The following is a 22,211-nucleotide window of genomic DNA, read 5'->3' on the forward strand; positions in this document are numbered from 1 at the left end:
TATCCTAGTGGCTGTCTTGATAGAATTATGCTTAAATTGTAACCTTTAAAAACAGTTACCTCCAATCACAGCTGAATCGCTTCTGACTGCATTGGTGAGAGGCTCCCTTTCATCTGTCTTCCCAAAAGGATCTGCAGTTGGTTAAACAAAACASGACTTATTTTCTTTGATCAACTGTATTGTGGCTTAGGCAAAAGTGTTGTCTTACCCTCATGATTTCTAATCTATTTTCAAAAGATGTGATTGGGAGGAATGGAGAAWTGGACCAGAAAGCCCTCTGAAAAATAAAGTGTGTTTGTAGCTCAGTATTCTACATCTTCAGGAGTAAAATATGTTAAGAATAGATTTAAAAAGAAATGAAAAAGCTCACACTACTCTAACATCTGGAAGTGTCTTCTCAGTATATTTGTAGAGGAATCATAGACAGACATTTGAACCAAATAGCCTTTTGGGAGCTTTTATCAGTCCTGACAATTTTTTTGATACCTAAGAAACAATATCAGAAAGAAGCAAAAGGAGAGGAAGGCCAGACAGACACAGACATGACTTAAATTTGTAGATACAGATATGTAARTCCATCCCATAAAAAGAAGCAGTCTCTGCATGGGACTACTTCTTAGAAGAGATGTTTTTCTTTCCACCACAGAACTGGTGGTCAAATTGGGTTCAAAACAGAGAAGGGTCATCAATTAATTCCTATTTTAAAAGCTACTCAGTGTTGGCTGATTCTATTACYCTTTCTATAAATGAATACTGCCAAAACTCTGGGTGAAGTAGAATACATGCTGGGAGTTTCAAGCTCAGATCCAAACCTGGTAAGTCAAGTCCTTGATGAAATCATTGGAGTTATGGTAGTGTATCTTCTTTGGTCCAGTATGTTTCAGAAACCAGTATGTTTTCTCTTGCTAGCTAAATCTAGCTTTTCTGCACCTTTATAGTATTTTTTTTTTCTCTCAGCTCATCTTCTCCTTTGATAGGATTCCTAACTGTGTTTCTCCTATTTACGAGCATCCAGGCTATCCTACAGTRGATGCATTTGGGAAATAAGAAATCACTGCCTCAGCTACATAGTGTATTGCTTTACCAAACTGATCTTCYTAAGTGCAAGAGGTGGAAGTCTGACAGAAATGTAAAACGTTTCAAGGTTTATTGTAATTGAACATACTTTCCTTAGTAGCTGACGCAGCCACATTTTGATAYCTCATTGTCAAGAAGGGTAATGTAGAAGGCTACTCAAACTAGCAAAATTTTGGCATTTGTGKATCAAGAGGTATGAGATTTTATCTGTAAGGATAGTATCTTTGTGGTGTTTAGGTTCATAAKGGGGCACTTTTCCCATATTCTCTATGTCTCAAAAAGAGCTGCTCCACCGATACTAACTCCAAAATACAGAAGGAATCAGTCTCAAGAATCTCTTATTTTAAAAGATGAACCTCTACAGCTAGTTCTAAGGGTGGAAGGATTTCCCATCAAACACATCCATATGAAAGAATTAAGAGTTYACCGTATCTGCGGTTCATTGACTGAACTACTTCCACAAAAGGGACTTCTGAGCCAACAAAACATCTCCAGTACACTATCAACATGACTGGCAATTGCCAATGTCAGATTCAGATACTCCTCTCAGTTTTGCAAACTCGCTGGGAATGGTCCCATCATCTAGGTCATTAATGAGGATGCTAAATAATATCAGTATTACTGATCACAATAGTGATCAGAGCCCAGCAGTTCAGTCAGTTTTCAGTCTGCCTCACTGTCCATTTATCTAGCCTGTATTTCATCATTTTGTCAATGTGGATGTTATGGGAGACCATGTTAAAAGCCTTGCTAAAGTCAAGAAAAAATATCCACTGCTTTCCCTTCATCCACTGAGATAGTCATTTCATTGTAGAAGGCTATCATGTTGGTCAGGCATGATTTTAYAAAGTCAGGCTGATTATTCTCAATCACTTTCTTGCCCTTTATATGTTTAGAAACAGTTTCCAGGATTATTTGCTCCATCACCTTCTTAGAGATCGATGTGAGGCTGACRGGGCTGTAGCTCCCTACATCTTCCTTCTTGCCCTCCTCGAGGATAAGAGCAACATTTGTTTTCTATCAGTCCTCAGAAACCTCTTTCAAGTGCCGTGACCTTTCAGAGATGGCTGGGGCATTGCAACAACATCAGCCAGCTCCCTCAGCACTTGTAAGTGCATYCCCTCAAGTCCCATGGACTTGTCTATGTCCAGTTTGTTTAAATTTTTCCTAACCTGGTTCTCTTCCACCTAGGGTAAGTATTCCCTGCTCCAGACCTCCCCTCTTGTCTCATGGGCCTGGAACTTCTGAAGGCCAGTCTTACCACTGAAAACTTGGGCAAAGAAGTCATTGAGTACCTCAGTCCTTTATTTGTCCTTTGTCACCATGTCCCCTACCCCACTGAGCAGTGGACTCATATTTACCCTAGTCTTTCTTTTGTTGCTGATATACCTCTAGAAGCCCTTCTTCCTTTCTGGTGAGAAGCCTTTCACATCTCTCAGCAGATTCAACTACAGGTGGTTTTGGCTTTCCTAACCCCATCCCTGCATGTTCAAACAGCATATCTGTCTGGGACCCATCCTGATGGGTCACCTGACCCTGCTACTACTCTTTGTATGCTTTTTATGTTTGAGGTTTGCCAGCAGATCCTTGTTCACCCATGCAGGTCTCCTGTTGCCTTTACTTGATTTCCTGCTCATTAGGATAGACTATTCTCAAACTTGGAGGAGATGATTGATGAAAATCATCCAGCTCTCCTGGATCCCCCTTCTCTCCAGGGCTGTCTCCCATGGGATTCTTTGAAGCAGCACTTAACAAACTGAAGTCTGTTCTCCAGAAGTCAAAGTTTGTGATCCTGCTTTTTGCCTAGCTCCCTCCTCAGGATGCTGAACTCCATCTCATAGTTGCCTGACAAGTTCTTCCTTGTTTGTAGATATCAGGTCTAAGACAATTAGCACAAAAGAATACCTCAGTGAAATAGGGACTTGCACGGCTTAAATGCCTTTCAGAAGCTAAACATTTTCCTGTAGTTTCTGACTTATGAAAGTCTTTGACATTCTTAATTTAAATGCATAAAGACTTGATCTTCCACTCAGGTCAACACAGACAGCTCAAGATGTAGTTCTCAAAATTCCACCATTTGCATATCTGAATATGCTGTGGCATTTCCAATGTTTTAATATACTAAAAAATGGTGTAGTAAAAATCCAAAATCTTTATGCCATCAGTGTGCTACACCTCTACATGTTCATCTCAGCAAAGAATAAAGTGATTTACAGATCTTTGGGAAATATCAGAATCACAGTAAGACACCTTTCATTTTGTATTTCCTAATCAGAAAGAGTGTGTATGGATAACTGAGCTGTGAGTGAATAGACTTTGTTCGATACCAGTTTACTAGGGAACTTTCTTGAAGACAATAAATATTTCTGTCTGAAGAAAAAAGCTTCARTTATTTGAAGTTATAAATACAGGAAGCTTTTTTCAGACATTTAAAGTGAGATTTACTCAAGGGCTTTTTTGTTGTATCTGTACACTAGAAAATTGACATAGACGTGTACAGTCAACTTTGAAGTTCTCTTTTTCTTCTGAGACACTCGATAATGAGAAACTGGGAACGGATGAACTGAAATACGAGCAGTAAATTTGAAAGTTAATCTTTAACTGTCTTATTTTTATTTCTTAAAATGTGTTCTCCCCATATATAAATGTAATTCTCAAGTACAGTATAATTTGATATAAATTGGATTTTTTTTTTTTTTAACAAGAATCTACCACTCAGTGCTCTTAGTACATAAAGTCTTCAGAACTAACTTGTTCTGAAGATCTTATTCAGGCTTAAATCAAATCCAGTGTGAATAGTCAGGCCRTAGTGTCAGTTAATTTATCATATTGAGAGAAAATCATATCTTAAAGCACAGAGAGGCAAAGATAGGGAGGAGCTTTTATAATAATAGTGTGTTTCTGATGTGACAGTGCTTAACCTTGACACTTGAATGCAATTGATTATAAGCTTTAAATACCCAGGTCTGAAGGTGCTAGACTCTGCACTGTGTTGCAGAATGCTACAGATGTGAGGCTCAGGTTTTACTTCTTTCCAAACTCTTTAGAAAAATTAGATCATCAATGTGACAGATCAAGAGGTGAGGAGTTCACATTCTCACCCATTCGCTATTTACAAGCCACATTTCTCCAGTCCATCGGAGCAGATAACTTAGACAACTCAGGGTAGAGAAAAGTGTGGGGGTGGGGAGGGGAGAAGTACTCCACAGAGTAATCAGCAGCCTTTTTCCCTATGCAGAATGCTAATAGCATAATTTGTTTTCTGTTGAATATCATAGGCAGAAGCTGCAGGAAACTGGGATTTGATGCAAGTCAAAGGAATCATATTAAGATACAACACAGRGTTTTAATAGTTATCAGAGAAGAGAAAGCGGCTTCATAATTCAAGGGCCAAAAAATAATTCATAATTCACATCTATTTCTTGTCAGGAATTCTGCCATATCCACTCATGACTAAAGCAGCAATTTGATTGTCCCCATTTCTGGTGACAACACTCCCAGCTGCTCTAAGTTTCCTTCTCTACATACAAATACACATATGCAAAATACTTAATATTCCCAGAGRGCAGTTTCAGGATTGCAAAAAATAAACATACTTGTTGGGATCATCTTACTAGAACCACTCAAGTAATGCTCCTTCCCTCTAGCCTGAGAGAATAAAAGGACAAGCATTCGGTGGAAGTCATGCACATGAGCCCAGGGGTTTTTACACAGGGTTCTTGTTCCTTGTGGTGAGGAATGGGGAAAATTCAACTTCTTGTCATATGATTCCTGTTGCTGATCACCATGGGATAAGAAACCATGGTAACACATTTTCCCCCAAGCAGTGGCACTGGAGCCATCCAGAGTGGATGGGAATGGCAAATCATGTGCATACCCATACTTCAGTTTCCACTACAGCTTCAGGACTTCTTTCCTATAATCACCACRCTATTGTAGGTGTGGTTTTGGCAATGCAGAAACTTGGTCTTAGTACTTGCTTTAGTACAGTGGCTTTTAAAGGGCTCTTWGATAGTTTTAAAGCCTATCCTTAACACTCTTTATACTGACAGAAAAGGCTTCCCAGTTCTATTTCTGTATTACTAAATTTTGTCACAGCAAAAAAGAAGGAAACTTAATTCCACAATGTTCTTTAAATTCCTTTCCCCTCTTGGCAGAACGTACCTGATGAGGAATATATCGTGGTTACGGTGTTCACATCAGCTTCCACTATGGATGCACAGCTTGACTCAGTCAAGGAGCCTTTGATAGTCACGGGCGCAATGCTGGGATGGCGTAAGGCAGCTTTCAGTGGAGCAATGTGATTGTATTGAACAGAGGACAGGCAGCCAGTGAAGCCATAGGCATTCGCCTTTGAGACTTCRGGGTCCAGTGACAAACTATCTGCAGCACAACAGGAAAACAGTCTGAGAATTGTCTGTGTCAGGAAGGCACATAAAGAAAAAGTTCCCTTTTGCCTTGCCTACTCATTTACTTCTCTTCCTCCAAACCACGGGAATTCTTTCTCAATCCCACAAGTTCTCATTGGCCTGACCCATAAGGCTCTTATCCGCAGTCTATCCCCTGCAATACTACTTTTGTTGAATCAAGCTGACTTGGATATATAAGAGTCTGCATTGTGCTTCTTTCCTTACCTATTTTCTCTACTACCTAGAAAGTATCTAACACATCATAGGTACTATTAAACAGAATAAAAAATAATAATAAACAGTAAAAATAGTAACACTGGCTATCACAGGATCCTGGGGATGACGATGATTAATTTTGTTGCATCTGTTAACAACATTCCTTAGGAATCCTCCTAATTATGAGCCAGGCTGTCAGTGCACTAGCCCTATTAGGTGAAAAAAATAAAATGCAAAATTGTAGCTTATTTTTTTCTAAATCAAAACCAAACCCAGTGTCTCCATGCTCTTTTCCAGCTGCAGATGATACACCACAATTAATTCATGTGTCTGTCTGTATTCATTTGAACTTCAGAAAGAGAAAGCCAGTTCAAAGGCACGTGCTTTTTATTTAGCTCTGAATGTTTTAAGATCAAAGGTTGTTTGGGAAAGTCAGTGAAGGACAGCAAAGTCATCTTCTCTTTTCTCTTAAGCCCTCATATTATTTACTTTCCAGAAATTGAAATTCACACTGCTCAGAGGTCTGCGGCATGATGAGTCTTATATCAAGGTCAATCAAACAAGACAAAATCCACTCATGTACACACATATGCTATCAATAGTTATCCAAAAATCATCAATAGTAATCCAAAAATCACCTGGCAATAATAAAAAAAAAATCAGCATTGAAAATATTGGAAATACTTCTAATATCATTGGAAAAAGAGGATTCCTAGCTTTTCAAGTTTATGTTCATGGTTTCAAAGAATAAGATGGCAAACCTTAAAAGAAAGTGCAATTTTTCCACTACCATTCAAATACAATGATTTCACAAGCCCTCGGCCAAAAGAATTTAGGAAAAAAGTAAACGTTCCCTTGATGTCTTAATGCCTGATTTTCCTAAGTAACACTATTTTAACGTAAATATATACACCTCTTTCATGTAGAAAGAAAATGTTTAGAAACCTCAAAATTAGCCCAAATCACATATTAACTTTGTGACTGTTACATGATGCAATCAGAGGGATTTAGCCAAGAAAGGTTTAGTAATTATGTTTGAATAATGCCTTTATGGAAACCTAACATGGAATAGTTTGACTTTCCCAGCAACGCAAGGTGTAGCATGAGCTCTCACTCTCAAGGGTCTTGTATAGGAAAGAAGTTTAGTCTGCAGAGGCTGTCACTACCAGAACTGACCCAGGGACAACCTCTGGGCTGTGGGAAACCAAAAAGAGAGATGGGAAGGGAGACAGTGAAAAAAACACAATTTTAAGGAGGTTCACATTAGCTCTTCTCTAAGTGTGCTCAGACTGTGTGGCTGGCAATGCATTCAAGCTTGTCATGACATTTTGGGAKAGGGCTGTTAAAAAACGGACAAAGAATCATCTCTAAGTTTCTCAGGAAGGCTTACCTAAAATTAAAAAGACTAATTTACCATATTTGGCGTCTTTGTTGAATTTAGAAAACTCTTTGTAGATATTCCTAATTCTCAGTCTTTCCTGTTTTCTCAGTTCTGACACAAAAGGTGGATTTGTTGTATCTTTTAGACATCAGGCAATCTAAATTGCTCTGTTCTGCCCCAATGTGCAAAAGGTAAAACCTAAGAAATAATGAATTCTCTTTTCACGGTACAGCAGCTTGAGAAGTCTGATATAGTACTTCTGAAGGTTATTTTTTTTAAGGCAAATTAAGAGCCAATTCCAGTAGTCTTCTGTCAAAGGAAGCTCGGCACAAATGAGAATTAGAAGATTTGCTGTTGAACAGTTTGAAATTTGAAAGAAAAAAAAGAAAAAAAATCAAATAACAAATGGAAAACAACTTCAGAGTCTGATGGTAAAAACTGTGTGGGCACAGCTACAGTTTTCTCAACTATATGCCTTTGGGTGCACATCTTAGAGCTTTCAGTGTGGAGCTTTCACCGAACTCAAGGGCAGTCCTGTGCAGCTTGGGTGCAAATGACTTGTGCTGCCCTCTGAATTCTTGAGTGGATAATGTAAATCTGTGGTTATGGCATGACTACCTGTGTGAAAGGCTTATTAAAGGTTGTAGACCACTCTGCTACTCGAAGTCTTTAAATCATGATAAAATGTCTTTTCATTATGGGACATTGTGCTCAGTTAGAGTAATAATTCAGTGAAGTTCCAAGGCCTGTGTTGCACCAAAGTCATATGAGATGTTAGAACGGCCTTCCTCTGACCTTGTAGCTATGTGAATCTTTCCATGCACTTCACTGTCTTGGAAAATTAAACCCAATTGCTGCTGATGCTTTGGTCTGGTCTTCTGRCATTTTAGCATCGCACTTCTATTCTCAGTCCTGGAGACTGAGTCACTTTGGAYGATTTTTCTGTGTGGAGGTTGAGAAGGCAGACTTTTTCAGCTTTTGAGTAATTTAACTGCTCATTCTACACAATTTTAGTTTACTCATATTTTTAGGAAATAACTCTTCAGCTTTCTCTGCTGATTTATGCATAYGTTGATCTGTCTTTTGGCCGAGCCCTCCAGTTACTCCCTGAAAACTGTCTGCAGTGTCACGGCTTGCTACATTTTGCATTGTTCTTGCTCTCTTGTTATCTGGTTTTCATCTATTTGCGGTGGCTTTCCTTGAAAATGAGGRTTAGGCCTAATAGTTATATTTCTGAAACTTTTCTGACTGTATGAACATCATTTATCAGTTGATTCATTCCTGCTCTCCAAAACAGACAATCTGTTCTATGACTGTTTCTTTGTCTACTGCTGCCATTTACTACACATTTGGAACAAAATTTAAAATATATAAAGCAATTTTAAATGTTAATAGCTCAGTAAAGGGGAATAATTTTCATCGTAAATGGAATTCCACTGGATTTCTCCAGGACAGAGCATTACGCTTTTCAGCAATGTATAAGCAAATTAGAACATAGTAAAGGACAACATAAATATGAGAGATAACTGGAATCAAAGAGAAATTAAAATGTCCTGCATGTGCAGGGAAAGTGGCTCAGAAGGCCTTCTTTCTGAAGACAGTATTATGGAAAATGAGACCATTAACTTTATTCAATGTCTTTTGTTCTTTCTTTCTAAAAGTTAATTTCAAGCCACTGAGAAGTTTAAACCAGAGTTGCAAGTTTATTTGTGGGCTTCTAACATCCAAGGAGGCCCATCATTTCTTAATAGGATTATTGTTGTTAACTTCAGTGAGAGCAAACTTATCATTAGTTATTAATGTCTGTGCCCTAATTAATTACTTAACTTAAAGTGAATCATTGGTTCAGGTGGAAAAGATAATYTACTCTGTAAGCTAAAGCATCAATTGTCCTCTTTTAAAGCCTGACTAATAAAAAGATGCTTTTTGTGAGAGTTAAACTGTATCTGTCACCTCATTTGGCCAAGATGGTGAACAGCATTGGCAAGATTACTTCTCAGCTGCTGTCGCTAAATTTGATTCAGTGACYTAGAAGTAAAAGATAATCTTGTAGTCTCCACACTGCATCTGTCTCAAAAAAATACAGTTGATTAGCAGGTACTYGGTAGTTACCTGGAAAAATATACTGCTGTGTCCTTCAACAACCTCAGTGAGCATTATTAATATCAATCATCAATTTATAAAGGGCAGAAAGCAGATCTTGGAGTAGACTGCAACCCACAAAAAAACATCTTTGGGAAAATCTCGGTTCCTGGTGTGAATCTGCCATGAAAAATGCAATGATTTTTTCCTAACCAAACTGTTAAGTGCCACTAGTCCTTTCTTCTCAGTTTGGCCTTTTCTAGAGGAAAAATGAACTTCAGGTCGAGACAAGGCTCCAAGCCTTCAGTGCAACTCTGAAACACTTCTTAAAGTGCAAGAGATAGCAAGGGCAAAGTAAAGGCATTTTTTCCTTTAGGAAATTTTTTCCAAAGGAATGAGTAGAGTACTCYGGGTTTTGCTTTATGACAATGAAGTGTTTTGTGCCCTGTGAATGTTTGAGAATTTTTGTTCCATTACCCTCAGCTGAGATAATTTCAGACATGCTTTTTATATATTTTCTTCAAGATCGTTTGCCATTGAAAATAAAGCACTGCTCCGGATGGTGATGCGAAATGCATTAGATGTCAGAATTCTTGACATCTGAATCCTAATCTGTCACAGCACAGTCAGCCCTATGTGATTTTACATGGGCTCAAAACACTGTCTACGTTAAAAAGAAAATATTCAAGAAAATGGAGAGATGTACAAAAAATATTCTCCTTAAAACAATTCAGAGAGTAAGAATTCAAACTAGAGATGCAATGTCCGGAGAGAAGCAGAAGACCCTGAACATTTATTTAGAAAATATTATATTCAAGAAAACAGAAATTCAAACATGTCATTATGATCRTAAGGTAAGTGATATTGCTGGGGGAAAGTCTAATGGACTTGATCTCTTTTTTAAAAAGACTATTATTATTGATGGTATTATTGGTTCAGACCCTGGATTGATAAAGTGCCTGATATTGCCCATTTTTCTCAGTTTATCTTTAACTGCTGCCATCTTGATTCCAGACTTTTCTCCTCTTCTATCCTCAGTAGCTATTTTGATTTTCCCAAATGCTTTATACTAGGCTACTAGGAAGAAAGATAATTTTAGATCTATAACATATCTATGAGATTTTTTTCCTGATAAGGTCCTTCTATGAAATCCAGCCTTTATCTCTTGCAGCCGTTGTTGTATACTAGCTTATGCACAACTCAGCAGAGAAAGCTGAAAAACTATTTCCTAAAAATAGAGTTGTACTCTACCATATTGGTAGGCATGTTGGGGCACAATAAGCACTTCTCAAAGTGTGTGCAAAAAATAGGCACTAAAAGCTGTTGCAAACATGCTCATGTCTTAGGCACTTCTGAGTTGATATTACTAGTTTAAATTGGAAATAAAGAACTCCAGCACCGAATCAGAGTTTGTTTCAGATCCTTTTTTTTTCATCCTTTCCTTCTTCAACACCATACACTTTATGAGGTAGAAAAGAACTACTATTCAGACGCTTGTGAATCATACGGTCAAAACCAAAACAAATGATATTTTCTATTGAGATAGTAATTTTTCTAGGCAAGACRTAAACATATGCACATGTGCCCTGGGTAAATCTGATCTGAGTTCAGAGATTTGCAGAATAATTTAAGTTGAAAGACACCTCTGGAGGTCATGCAGTGTAATTCCTTGCTCAAAGTAGAGCCAACTTCACAATTAGGCCAGATTGCCAATGGAGATCGCATGGTTAAGCACAGCACTGTGATCTCTGCAAGAAAGTACTTAGAGCAAACGAACTGGAACTCTGGTTGAGATTTCACTATGGCTTTCCCATAAACTGTATGACCCCACTTGGAACCTGAATCCAATATTCACTGAAGTCCATGGAAAGACTCCCATTGATACTGATGAGCTTTGGATAGGTTTGTTTGTTCACGTTGTAGGGGTGAAAACAAAATGGCAGCAAGCCTTGGGATAACAGTATTTCTCTATAACTATGGGATACGGTAAGGACAAATTTAATATATGTCTGTGGGCTACTTGAATGCTGCTTCTTTTTATTCCCTTGTCTTCAAAGCCACACTTATATTTAGATCGATCTTTCAAAGGCAGTTATATGGCCCCATTACCGAGGGATCTGAACTGTCATCACAGTCTTTAATGCTTTTCTCCTTCTAGCACCCCTCTGATGCAGGGATGTTCTATTATCCATGCTTTATTGATAGAGAACAGAGATACTAAAGCTCAGATTGGTTTCATTGGGAATGAAATGCCCACTTACCTTAAAATCTGCACATAAATGGCTTGCCCAAGGTCATTCAAGCAGGCTGTGGCAGAGTGAGTGGCCCTGTTTTGAATTCCAGGTGAGTCCCCTCTGGCTTAAAAGGAGGGCTTTTTCCAGGAATTCAAAGCTGGGTGTAGTGAAACCATTGGAAAATATAGCACATTTCAAAAGCAGAAAAAAAATGTAAGTGTGTAAGCAGCTTTTGACTAAAGGAAGGGTAATGGAAAGAAATCACATGGTAATTTAAAAACCAGTCATTGCATAAAACTGCACTTTTCAAGAATTACAGCTGTGCTAACATGGTTATAATAAGAAAATCTGACAAGGAAGAGGTTTTAATCTTTTATGATCTCCTGCCAGAAGCTCTCTTAGAGATTTCTCAGCTAGTGGGAAATGAATGGTGGAGTGCAGAAAGAAGAAAAGGAGGTGTATCTGGTTAAGCAGCCAGGATCGGACTGTTGGAGCAGGCAAATGAACAGTCCTGTGATAAGGAAAGAGGAAGACAGATTTTCAGAAGTGTACTACAGATATGAAAGACATGCAAGACAGACAGTTTTCTATATGATTCTATTCCAATATGACACTTACATGTGCTTAATGAATGCCTTTAGGCACCTAAATTCCACTGGAATCCAAAATAGATGCTATAAAAAGTCTACATCTACTTCTAAGCATCATGTTCCTCTCAAAGCCTATCCTTTTACTGAGGGGAAGAGGTTGATGAACAAGACAAAGAAGAAATTGAAGTATATTGGTTTAGGTCACCAGTATTCACCTGTTGGTGAACCATCATTAAAAGAAGCTATGGTTAACATTTTTATTTTACCCATGTGATAGTACACGATGAAAGGACATGTTTTAAAAATTAAAAATTCTGTATACCTAAAATGACAATATGAAGCTCTAATCTTGATACAATGAGGCAACATGACGACTTCATAGCAGTACTTTTTTTTCCAGTGGTGGGACAGAGTGCAACCTCAGTTTGCAGATGAAACAAAACTAGGAAGAGTGGCTGATACACCAGATGTTTGTGCCACCGTTCAGCAGGCTGAAGAAATGGGCTAACAGGAAACTCATGAAGTTCAATAAAGGGAAATGCAGAGTCTGGAGAAGAATAACGCCAAGCACCAGTACAGGCTCACGGCCGTCTAGCTGAAGAGCAGCTTGGCAGAAAAGGACCTCAGGGTTCTAGTGAACAGTAAGTTGACCATGAGCCAGCAATTGCAATTGTGGCAAAGGAGGACAACAGCGTCCTGAGCTGCATCAGGAAAAGGATTGACAGCAGAGCGAGTGAAGTGATCCTTCCCCTCTRCTCAGCCCTTAGGAGGCCACATCYGTAGTGCTGTTTCCACTTCCGGGATCCCCAGTACAAAAGAGACACAGACCTACTGGAGTGAGTCCAGCGAAGGTGCCACAAAGAAGGGACTGGAGCATTTAACATACAGGGAGAGGCTGAGAGAGCGAGGACATTTCAGCCTGGGGAAGAGAAGGCCCAGGGGATCTTATAAACGTGTGTGAATATCTGATAGGGAGGAGTAAACAAGACAGAGCCAGACACTTCACGTACCAGGCATGCTGGCGTACTAGGAATAGAATAGGCTAGTGAATAGGCTAGAAGCAWTGGGCACAAAGCAAAATACAGGAAATTCCATTTAAACATAAGAAAGAGTTTTTTATTGTGAGAGTGATSAAACACTAGAACAGGTTTAATCAGAGAGATTTTGGAATCCCCATCCTTGGAGATATTCAAACACCATCTGAACATGGCTGTGAGCAACCTGCACTCATTGACTCTGCTTTGYGTCAGGGGAGTTGGACTAGCTTATCTCCAGAGGTGCCTTCTCACCTCAGTGATGCTGTCGTTCTGTGATGCCATAAGGCCTCTACTCAGGCACAGCTACAGCTGTGGGAGAAACATGGCAAATAAAGTCCTGACATGGAAGAAAAAAAAATCAGGAAATTAATTTAATATAAGAAGAAGAAACTAAATTACTATTAGGATGGAATTAGAATGACTTGCTTGGCTGATCTGTGCGATTGCTGGCAGAACAATAAGATCTCTAACCATTCGAATGAGCAGGCTTATGGCTTTAGTGACGTTACAGAATATAAACTACAGTTGTTGCTGTTATTATTATTAATAAAAAATCCCAAGAAACATGGTGCAAGGAATAAGAAACAGAAGAAGGATGTGTTCATTGAAAGATGTCTGCAGAAAAATCTGTGGTGTTCAGCGGTACGGAATATCACATCTCTGGAGATGAATCTGGACTTTCTAGGTTTGGAAAAATCTTGTGGTTGCAAAACTGAGCCCATTTATGTGACTAAATCTAGTTTCTCTCCAAGCTGCGCTATCTCAAATTGCTGGATACATTCTTAAAAGTAACTGTGCTATGTTCCATCTTGTTTTTTTGGAAAAGCTCTTGTTCATTGATTGCTCTTCTAGGTTTTCAGCACTACAACTAACCATTAGCAAAATGAGATAACAGTTTAGCTGTGACCTGGTCTGAAAAGTGTCAAGTCCTCAAACCTGTCCTCAAAGGCTTGGAAGACTGCTACATTCTAAACATTGGATATAATTAAGGGGAAAATCAGTTCCTGACCTTAATCTGCTTAGCAAAACATGATGCAGAATGCAGTGATTTCATTACATACAATTATAATTTACAAGGAAAGACTAGTGGATGTCTATTGTTTCTGTCTAGCTACTGGTTCTGCAGATTTTGGGTGCTATTCATAAAGCATATAAATTGCAACAATGAAACAGATGGCAGGCTTGATAGAGAGGTCCAATTCTAACAAAGGACTAAAATGTGCATAACCAAGGAAGCAATTAGATTCTTACTGGGAATGACTGAGAAACTTACACAAAGTAATATAACGTACTTGACAACAAAATAGGAGTGTTCTACTTCCCGAATTTCTGTGTAAAGTTTTCCTGGCTTTGTACTGGCTTTGTGCTGGCTCTGCAGCAGGAAACGACAAAGATGAAGAAGGTCCATGCGTACAACCTGCAGCATGGTGGCCTCAGTACTATATATAACGCAAACATTTCTTGCAGAATTCAAATGGATAAGGACAGAGAGTGTAAAAAGGCTAGAGAGGATGAAGGCTCACAACTCTCTTCTCCTTATCATTAGGAAACAGAGATGACCAACCACATGACAGCAGCAAGCTATGGTCAGCAAAATGACATCATTAGGCCAAGATACCACCCTGTGCAGTCACATAGTGTGTGTGAATCACCTTAGTAGAGTGAGTAATGGGAGAAGTTAGTATTGTTATTAGTGCAAATAAACAAAGTTGCCAAATTTTTACATTGATGAGCTATATCAATAGCAGTATCGGAATGTTCAGACCAATCCTTACAGTTAAAACCAGCCAAACAAAACCCAATTTATTTAAAACCCCAGCACACAGCACAGGTTACTGCAGTACTATAACAACTGAGGGATCAGGAATATTTTTAGTGGAACATACCTGTGACCTTGCCCAAGGTGAGTGATTTGATGGCCTTAAAATCAATCTCAGAAAAGTTGTGCTTGAGTTTGAGAACTTGATCAACCTGGAAGAAGTCATTACAACAGAATCAGTTCATTACAACAGCATATAGATACCTCCTAAAGCTTTCTCTATTCTGTGAACTTGTGGGAATGCTCTCAGCTGCAAAGAAGTTAATCCTGCCTCCAAGTGTGATTCAGTTCCTAAAGATAGCAAAGTGAACATGCTTTGATTTTTGCATGAGAAGTTTAAGGGTGCACCATAGTAGTCATATAATGGGCTTTAAAGAAACTTCCCCTGCAGAAAAGCTTAAAATGTTTGACACCAAAATCCCCATATTTCATAAAATCTACATCTATTCACATCAGAACACAATCAAAGGAGGCCTCTCTAGAAATGTGTGGTGGAGAATTAGTTTTGCACAGAAGAAAACCACAATGCGGCACGGCAATAGAAGACTGGTACGTGAGGTAAACYCTGACTGTTAGCATAATCCTCCTTCCTAAACAATCAGGCAGTCACTGTGTTAACTGTGTATCATTTTACCACCCAGAAATGGAAACTGTAGAGGAAAGAAACTCTGTGTTTCCTTCTATTCCTTCACTCACACATGGCTTCTCTTTAGATGCTGCCATCCAGATCTAGCAAATTTTGTAATTTGAATCACTGTAATTAACCTAGGAAGGAAAGCAGAAGGAGARTAAGATGGTACTCTTCTCTCTGCCYTGGAAAAACAGGTGAGGCAGAGAAACAGGGCGGAGGAGGGCTTCTCATCTCCAGCCACAGCTGGTTCTGTGCACCGAAGGCCAGACTTGCCCCGTCAAAGGGGTAGGGCATGGTCGATGGTCACACACACGACAGCCACACACTGCGTACCCTCAGTCTYTCCTCTGCTGTGAGGAGATGTAAACTATGAGACACATCCTTCCTTGGGACATATATCTCAAATGAAATGATACTTCCTAATTCACAGATTGCCAGAGAMAAAATAATGGTCACTCTGCAGAAAACCCATCTGCTGGGCACTCTGATGCTGTGGCTGGGCAAACTGTGGTCTAGAAGAAGCTTTGGTCTAACCCACACGGCTGATCTGCTGTTCAATCAGCTTTAGTTTCATCAGATCAGTGTGAAACCTTTGCCTCCTACTGGTGAGCAGGCATTTAAAACCAGTGGGTCTGTTTGTGGCATGAAGTATTATTCAACACTGAACATGTATAAGGGATGTATAAGCCCTGAAAATAAGCCACGACATATAGACGCGATACCTGAATAATAAGTTCTCTGCCTTCTCTGTTAATCTTCACATGGTGCAGCTCTCGGTTGGCAAAGTTTCCAGAGTCAATGGTGAAAATGAGAAGTCCATCCTTACTTAGCTTGTATCGGACCTGTAAACTTCCTTAAAAGCAGAACACAGTTCTACCTATAAAACCTGTGTCCATAATGAGATACTGCTCAATATGTTTAAACAACATGCAACTCTCATTTTGTTTCTATTATAAAGGAGCAGCTAGGTTAAAAAGTCAAGAAGAAGTTTGAAGATAAAGGAAAGAATTCAAGCTATAAAGAAAAGTATAAAGAAAAAATACAGTGGAAGGGTTTTCCCCTCTTACCAGCTAACAAACTCCGCTGTGGAGAAATATAATGCCATYGAGTAACTAAGTATATCAAAGGGGAGTCTGTCTGTCCACAGGTCAGACATTTACCACTGCAGCAAGAGCTGATCTATACTAGACGGTGAAGAATCATTTCCACCAGAGGGCATGCAGGTCTTGCTCTGTTCTATTAAAGTAGTATTAGTTGATTTTATCATTTGTTTCCATGAAGACATAATGGGCAATACAGATGACAGTGAAAACTGTACGAATTACATCTTTTCATTTCAAACATTTAAAGGTCCAGATTTCCAGATCACTTCGACTCTGTTTTTTTAACCTATTTGCAGAGATCCATATAATTCCTATCAAAATGAATACCAAACATCTCTTTCAGTCTTTGTAGAAAAAAAAACATTGTGGCTTCCTAGAGTTTCTGATAAATAAAAGTACTATAATAAATCAAAATGCCTAAGACATTGAGGCATTCAATATTAACTTTGATCCCTCCACAAATGACAAAAGAAAATATAGAATCCATTTGAGTTTACTTTTCTGGGCATTAAGTACCAGAGAGAGAACTATTCCGTGAATTTGGGGGATCTTTTTAAACAGCAGTAACCGAACAACCTGGAATAGTAGTGGCACTACAGAGTTAAAAAGTTTCTCCAGGGCTACTTTGTTACAGTCTCTAAGGAGAAAATGAATGCTGACAGCACCACAACCTCTAAGCAGAGGGTCCTTCACTTATACCAGGTTCTGAAAATCATCGTAAAAACTCCTATCTCCTTCCATTTCGGTGCTTTTGCTACAACAAGTTCAAAATAGTCCAAGCATCACTAGATTTTGCAGGCAAATACTACCTGTGATGGGGCCCGACTGAATGACTGTCACTGATGGATATTTTCAMATAATTTTAGTTCTAGGACTTGTTTCAACCTTTGCAGAGATAACACTTGTACATATGTCGCAGTGCAGCGCCACATCAGGGAACTCCCGGGTAAATCGGAGGGAGCCGCCGCACTTGCATGCTGCACTGCAACATTATCCAACATCTCTGACCCCCAGCTGCAGCCTTGCTTTCAAGTGAGGTGAATGAACAGGGYTACTGAGCTCCTGTGCTCTGCAATATTAACACTGAAAGCCTGATTTCAGGTCTAGAGTTGGTGAGGGGGGGGACACAGAGTAGTTCCACTTCTCTACATAGTGTAGACACACCCATTCCTTTCAGCCTCAATAAAGCCAGCTCTGCTGTTGTACAAGCTACTGTAAATTCACTTTACAATGGAGTTTAAAACTATGCATAAACCTGCTGCAGAGAGGGAATTCTGCCACCCTATGCAGCTCACAGTGATGTCAGCAGTCCTTCCAGATTGGACCAAAGTCCAAGCAAGGTCATCCATCCTCCTCTTTCCTTGCCAGGGTGTTTGCAGCTCAGGCTCTTAACAGCTGTGCTTTTTGCAACATTCAATATATCTCAGAAGAACACTGTCTCTCTCTAAGCTTTGCAGGATAAAGTCGACACTTCCAAAGATGAGAGGGAAAATGAGAATGAGCTACTAGGATGAAGGATTTTTAGCTGACTGAGAGGTCTACTGGATCAGGTGAGATTTTAAAGTGAAAAGAAAAAAAAAGAGTTAAAATGCATTTTTCTTTTCTTACACACAGTCATGGATGTTAGAGGGTAATTTGGGAATAGATCAAGGTCAGTAAAAACTTCTAAATTATTTAGTGTGATAATACAGGTCCTGATTCAGCTATCCTGAATCACAGTGCAAAGCTCCCTTCATTGCATGACCAAGACGAGGAGCTGAAGTGCATCAGCATTAACAACCCACTCAAAGGTCCAAATTGTCTAAAACACAATCCCATTTTCTGGTACTGAACAAAACACTCATCAACAAGGAACACATGTCACTTTACTCACTTTACTTTAGGAAAAAAAAAAAAAAGAATGGAAGTGAAGGTTGCCTGACCCTGCGCACAATAGCTTAGACGGCCACACAGAAGAAGTGGAGACTCACTGTGATAAATGATGGTTTGGTCCAAACTGAAAACAATGTCCCCGAAGTATTTTACAGGCTGCCTGGTGTATCAGTCGCACACGTCTGAAGCAGAACTTTTGAAAGGGGAATAGCACGAACAATGAAACACGGCCTAGATTTGGTCTCTGACCTCATACTACTCACTTAGCTCACATGCGAAAATATTTGTCTACTCTTTTGGGATGCTATGAGCACATCAATGTATAAAACATGAACGGTGCTACTATGTCCAGGTCATTAACCAGCACATCTATGTTCAAAGAGATCCAGCAAGAGATATAATCTATACAGGTTCTCAGCAACTGCAAATGGGGGTATAACCACTGACTCTATCAGAGAAAATCAATTTAAACCAGAAAATTATCTGTTCTGTTTGTYTGGAGACAATGGAGGAGGTTCCTGACATCCATGAAGAACTGATCTACTTGCTATATTGATACAATTTTACTTTATATCATTAAAGGGATCAGGCAGTAGCATCTTAATTTTATCAAATTGCTTTTGAACTTCAATGACAACAAAAATTTTKTTTGGACAGCTCCTCTTAAAAACCACTGAATTCAAATTGGCATTTTGCCTGAGATCAAATTTGCATTAATACAAATCAGAAGTACCTGAGATCATCTCTCCAGATTTACTTTGGAATTTACACTAGTGTAGCATAGAGCTGATTCTGGCTTGCATTCAGCACCAAACCTTTTTCTGTTGGCAGAGTACAGAATCATTTTTTTGTCTAACAGATTATACTGCCATTTTGCTACACAGAAACACTTGATGGGGAAAATAAATGGATTATTAATTAAAATTATTACTAAGAAGGTTTTTTTGGCCTCTGAATTTTGATTATATAGTTCACTGACTTTCTCCATCACATCCTCCTAGTGTCACTAACTCCAAATAAAAATCTGTGCATAAACAGTTCTACTCCAATTTTTGCATCATTTCTGCCTCACAGCAGGGATTCACATTAATCATAAGCAGCATAATTTCTGGCAGTCTTGTTGCAGTCATGCAAGTCAACCTCTTTTCAGCTCCTCATGTCTGAGCATGCAYACCTGGAGTGTCATGATGCTCAAGCAAGGCACTGCCTGTTGTGGTTTCTTCCTTCTCTAATTTATGCGCAATGGCTGGTGGCAATTTCTATTAAGTACATGAGAGAGGGAAGCAAGGAGAGAGGGAGGTATCATGTTCCTGGCCTTGGGCTGAGAAATTTTTCTGGAGATATTACCCAAGCTGTGTTAGGTAAGAGCAGATTCACACTTAATTATTGTAGTTGTCCCTCAGATCCTACAGGTCCATCAGACAGAGACATACTGTGCTAGCTCTAAAAACAGCCTCAGTGGAGGCACAGTTTTGCTGCAGTGTGACAGCATGCAGCACAACCTCTTCTTCCCTCCATTTCTGGAGGAGATGAGTCCTCATGGAGTTCAGTGCTGCCAYGATGAGACTTCCACTACCACCAAAGCAGGTTTGTGACAAACACTGTAGTCTTTAATCTGTAACCTGCAGTAATATAACGCATGACTGTAGGACTGAATGGCATCTCTCTGCTGATATAAAACAACTACAGAGCCATTTTAACAGAAATCCTGGTCTCCCCTTGTGCAGAGGGAAGTTCTGGGAAATGCAGACAGAAGAGCAGTATTTATGCCATCCCATGCTGGTGCTTAGGTAAAGGACRATGTTTCTGAAACAAAACACCCACAGCATATACTTTTACCAGTAATGGAGGCCGGGGTTAGTACTTGCTAGCAGTACACTAACGATCAGTGTGAGCATAACCAGCCTCCAAGCAGCTACAGGAATAGCCTGGTGCTTTCAAACTGCTTCTAYTTTCTTTTACTGAGGACAAGAAAGATGTAGTAGCAGTTCTTGAGTCCAGTGATAAGGACATTATGTTGTGTAGAGATTTCAAGGTGCTTGCTCTGAATTAAAAATATTCCCAAACTACAGTGTGAAGAAGTATCTTGGTCATGATATCACACATTACATGTCCAGATCATTTTCTGATTGAATATTTCTACAAGAGAGTCCTTTTTCTCTTGCCTGTGTCAAGGGGAATGTCCGAAACACCTCGTGGCTCTGTGACCTATACCCACTGCCTTTACATCAGCCTTGAACTGCAAAAGCTTGTTTTGAAAAACAAACAGTAATTTCTAAATTTTTGGCTGAAAAAGGAAACACAGGAAAACATTACTGTGAGTTTTCTGGCTCATAAAAAGACTTCCTTACTTGAAAGATCTCACTCAGTGCTGAGTATTTGATAGAAAGGCTAAAGCAGCTCTGCAGGAAGCAAAAAACGGATCTCAGGRATTTGGTCTACTAATCAGTCAACTGTAAGCAAGGTTCTTGTCACATGTATCACCAGGACTATAGGTCCTATGTCATTTCGTCTTGAAGAACCAAATGGTAAGGAAAGGAACAACCTGCCCTTGGAGTCTGAGGCTTCTCTGCAGGACCTTTACTTACAGAAATTGGTTTTAAATGAGCCCATATTGAACCCAACATCTATAACAACTTCAGTAACACTTTTTAATGACTTAARCTAGCTGGAACAGCTGGCAAGACATCTTGCGCCCCTCAGAGAAGCTCAGGGAGCTCACGTTCAGGGAGCACGTGAGGGTGGCACATGTAAAAAGTACAACTTTTACCACGGTTGCATAACATCAGGAAAAATAATTCAAATCAGGGCAGCTGACAACTCTGATCTGGGAGAAATGAGTGAGTGCCTGTGTGAAACGATCAAACGTTTCTTTAGGCTAAGGACCTCAGATCACCTCTGCACACCCCCTTGTCCCAGAAGAAACACTGGAGTTAAGGACCAACTGATCCTGTCTCAAACGGGCAGGTGTCCTTGGCTGATTATAAGATGTTAACCACAGCACTCACCTGAACTATTGCTAAAAGAGCAAATAATTATGGAAGGCACCAATTAAACAAGCGGTGGGGAATATTARTGAAATTATTGATATTGCTATTATGAAAAAAATCTAAAATATCTAGCTTATTTGCAAATTGCAACGTGGAAATATTGTTTGCTCATTCCTGATTGTAGAGTAGCGGATGGCGGTTTTCAGTCATCTCTACCACAAATTACCTCCCTGGCACCTTGTGCWGCTTCACTGCAACAGTACTCCCTCTTTACAGCCTAGATATTTAAAAATGAACTACCCCTTTCCTAGTTAGGAACAGCTGGCTAAGAAACCTGCTCCTTAATTAGCAGTTTCTCCTCAGGGACATTTACTCAGTAAATTTACTGTTCAGCGGAAGTGCAGCTGGTGATTCAAAATAACAGGCCCTATCTCTTAAGCGTCCAGCAGCTTTTAACTAAGAAAGTACTTGCACATTTTTAGGAGGTGGCTCTTGCTATTTGTTTTGCTCAGAGAAAATGAAGAGGAAAAGCTTCTGAATATGTTTGCTGATATGATTGCTCAGCGACTGGGTTTGTTCAGATGACATTGTTTTATGTGATAAAGGAAAAAMAGCAACTCTCAACTTTTTGTAATCTCTTAAGGCAATAAAGAAAACAAGTGCTAATTTGAATGCCTTCTACTTAAAGCTTGAGGCGCTCAGAACTCAGAGATCATATTCAGGCCTGCCTATAAAATAACACATTTTCACAGTGCACTTCTTCAACTTAA

At 39.4% G+C, this 22,211-nt stretch overlaps 1 protein-coding gene across 1 annotated transcript in view; it reads right to left on the minus strand.

Annotated features, from left to right (window-relative positions):
• Positions 1-22,211, minus strand: part of CNTNAP5 (contactin associated protein family member 5) — a 287,365-nt gene that overhangs the window by 2,713 nt on the left and 262,441 nt on the right. The window contains exons 20-23 of the mRNA XM_085310986.1: positions 16,199-16,329; positions 14,913-14,997; positions 5,242-5,460; positions 60-131 (exon numbers count right to left, since the gene is read on the minus strand). Coding sequence (XP_085167112.1) covers positions 60-131; positions 5,242-5,460; positions 14,913-14,997; positions 16,199-16,329 — 507 coding nt within the window. The remainder of the gene's footprint in view (positions 1-59; positions 132-5,241; positions 5,461-14,912; positions 14,998-16,198; positions 16,330-22,211) is intronic.

The sequence above is a fragment of the Rhea americana genome, unplaced genomic scaffold (genome assembly GCF_003343005.1).
Source record: "Rhea americana isolate MKP2758 unplaced genomic scaffold, rheAme1 scaffold_33, whole genome shotgun sequence".
Lineage (NCBI taxonomy): Eukaryota > Metazoa > Chordata > Aves > Rheiformes > Rheidae > Rhea > Rhea americana.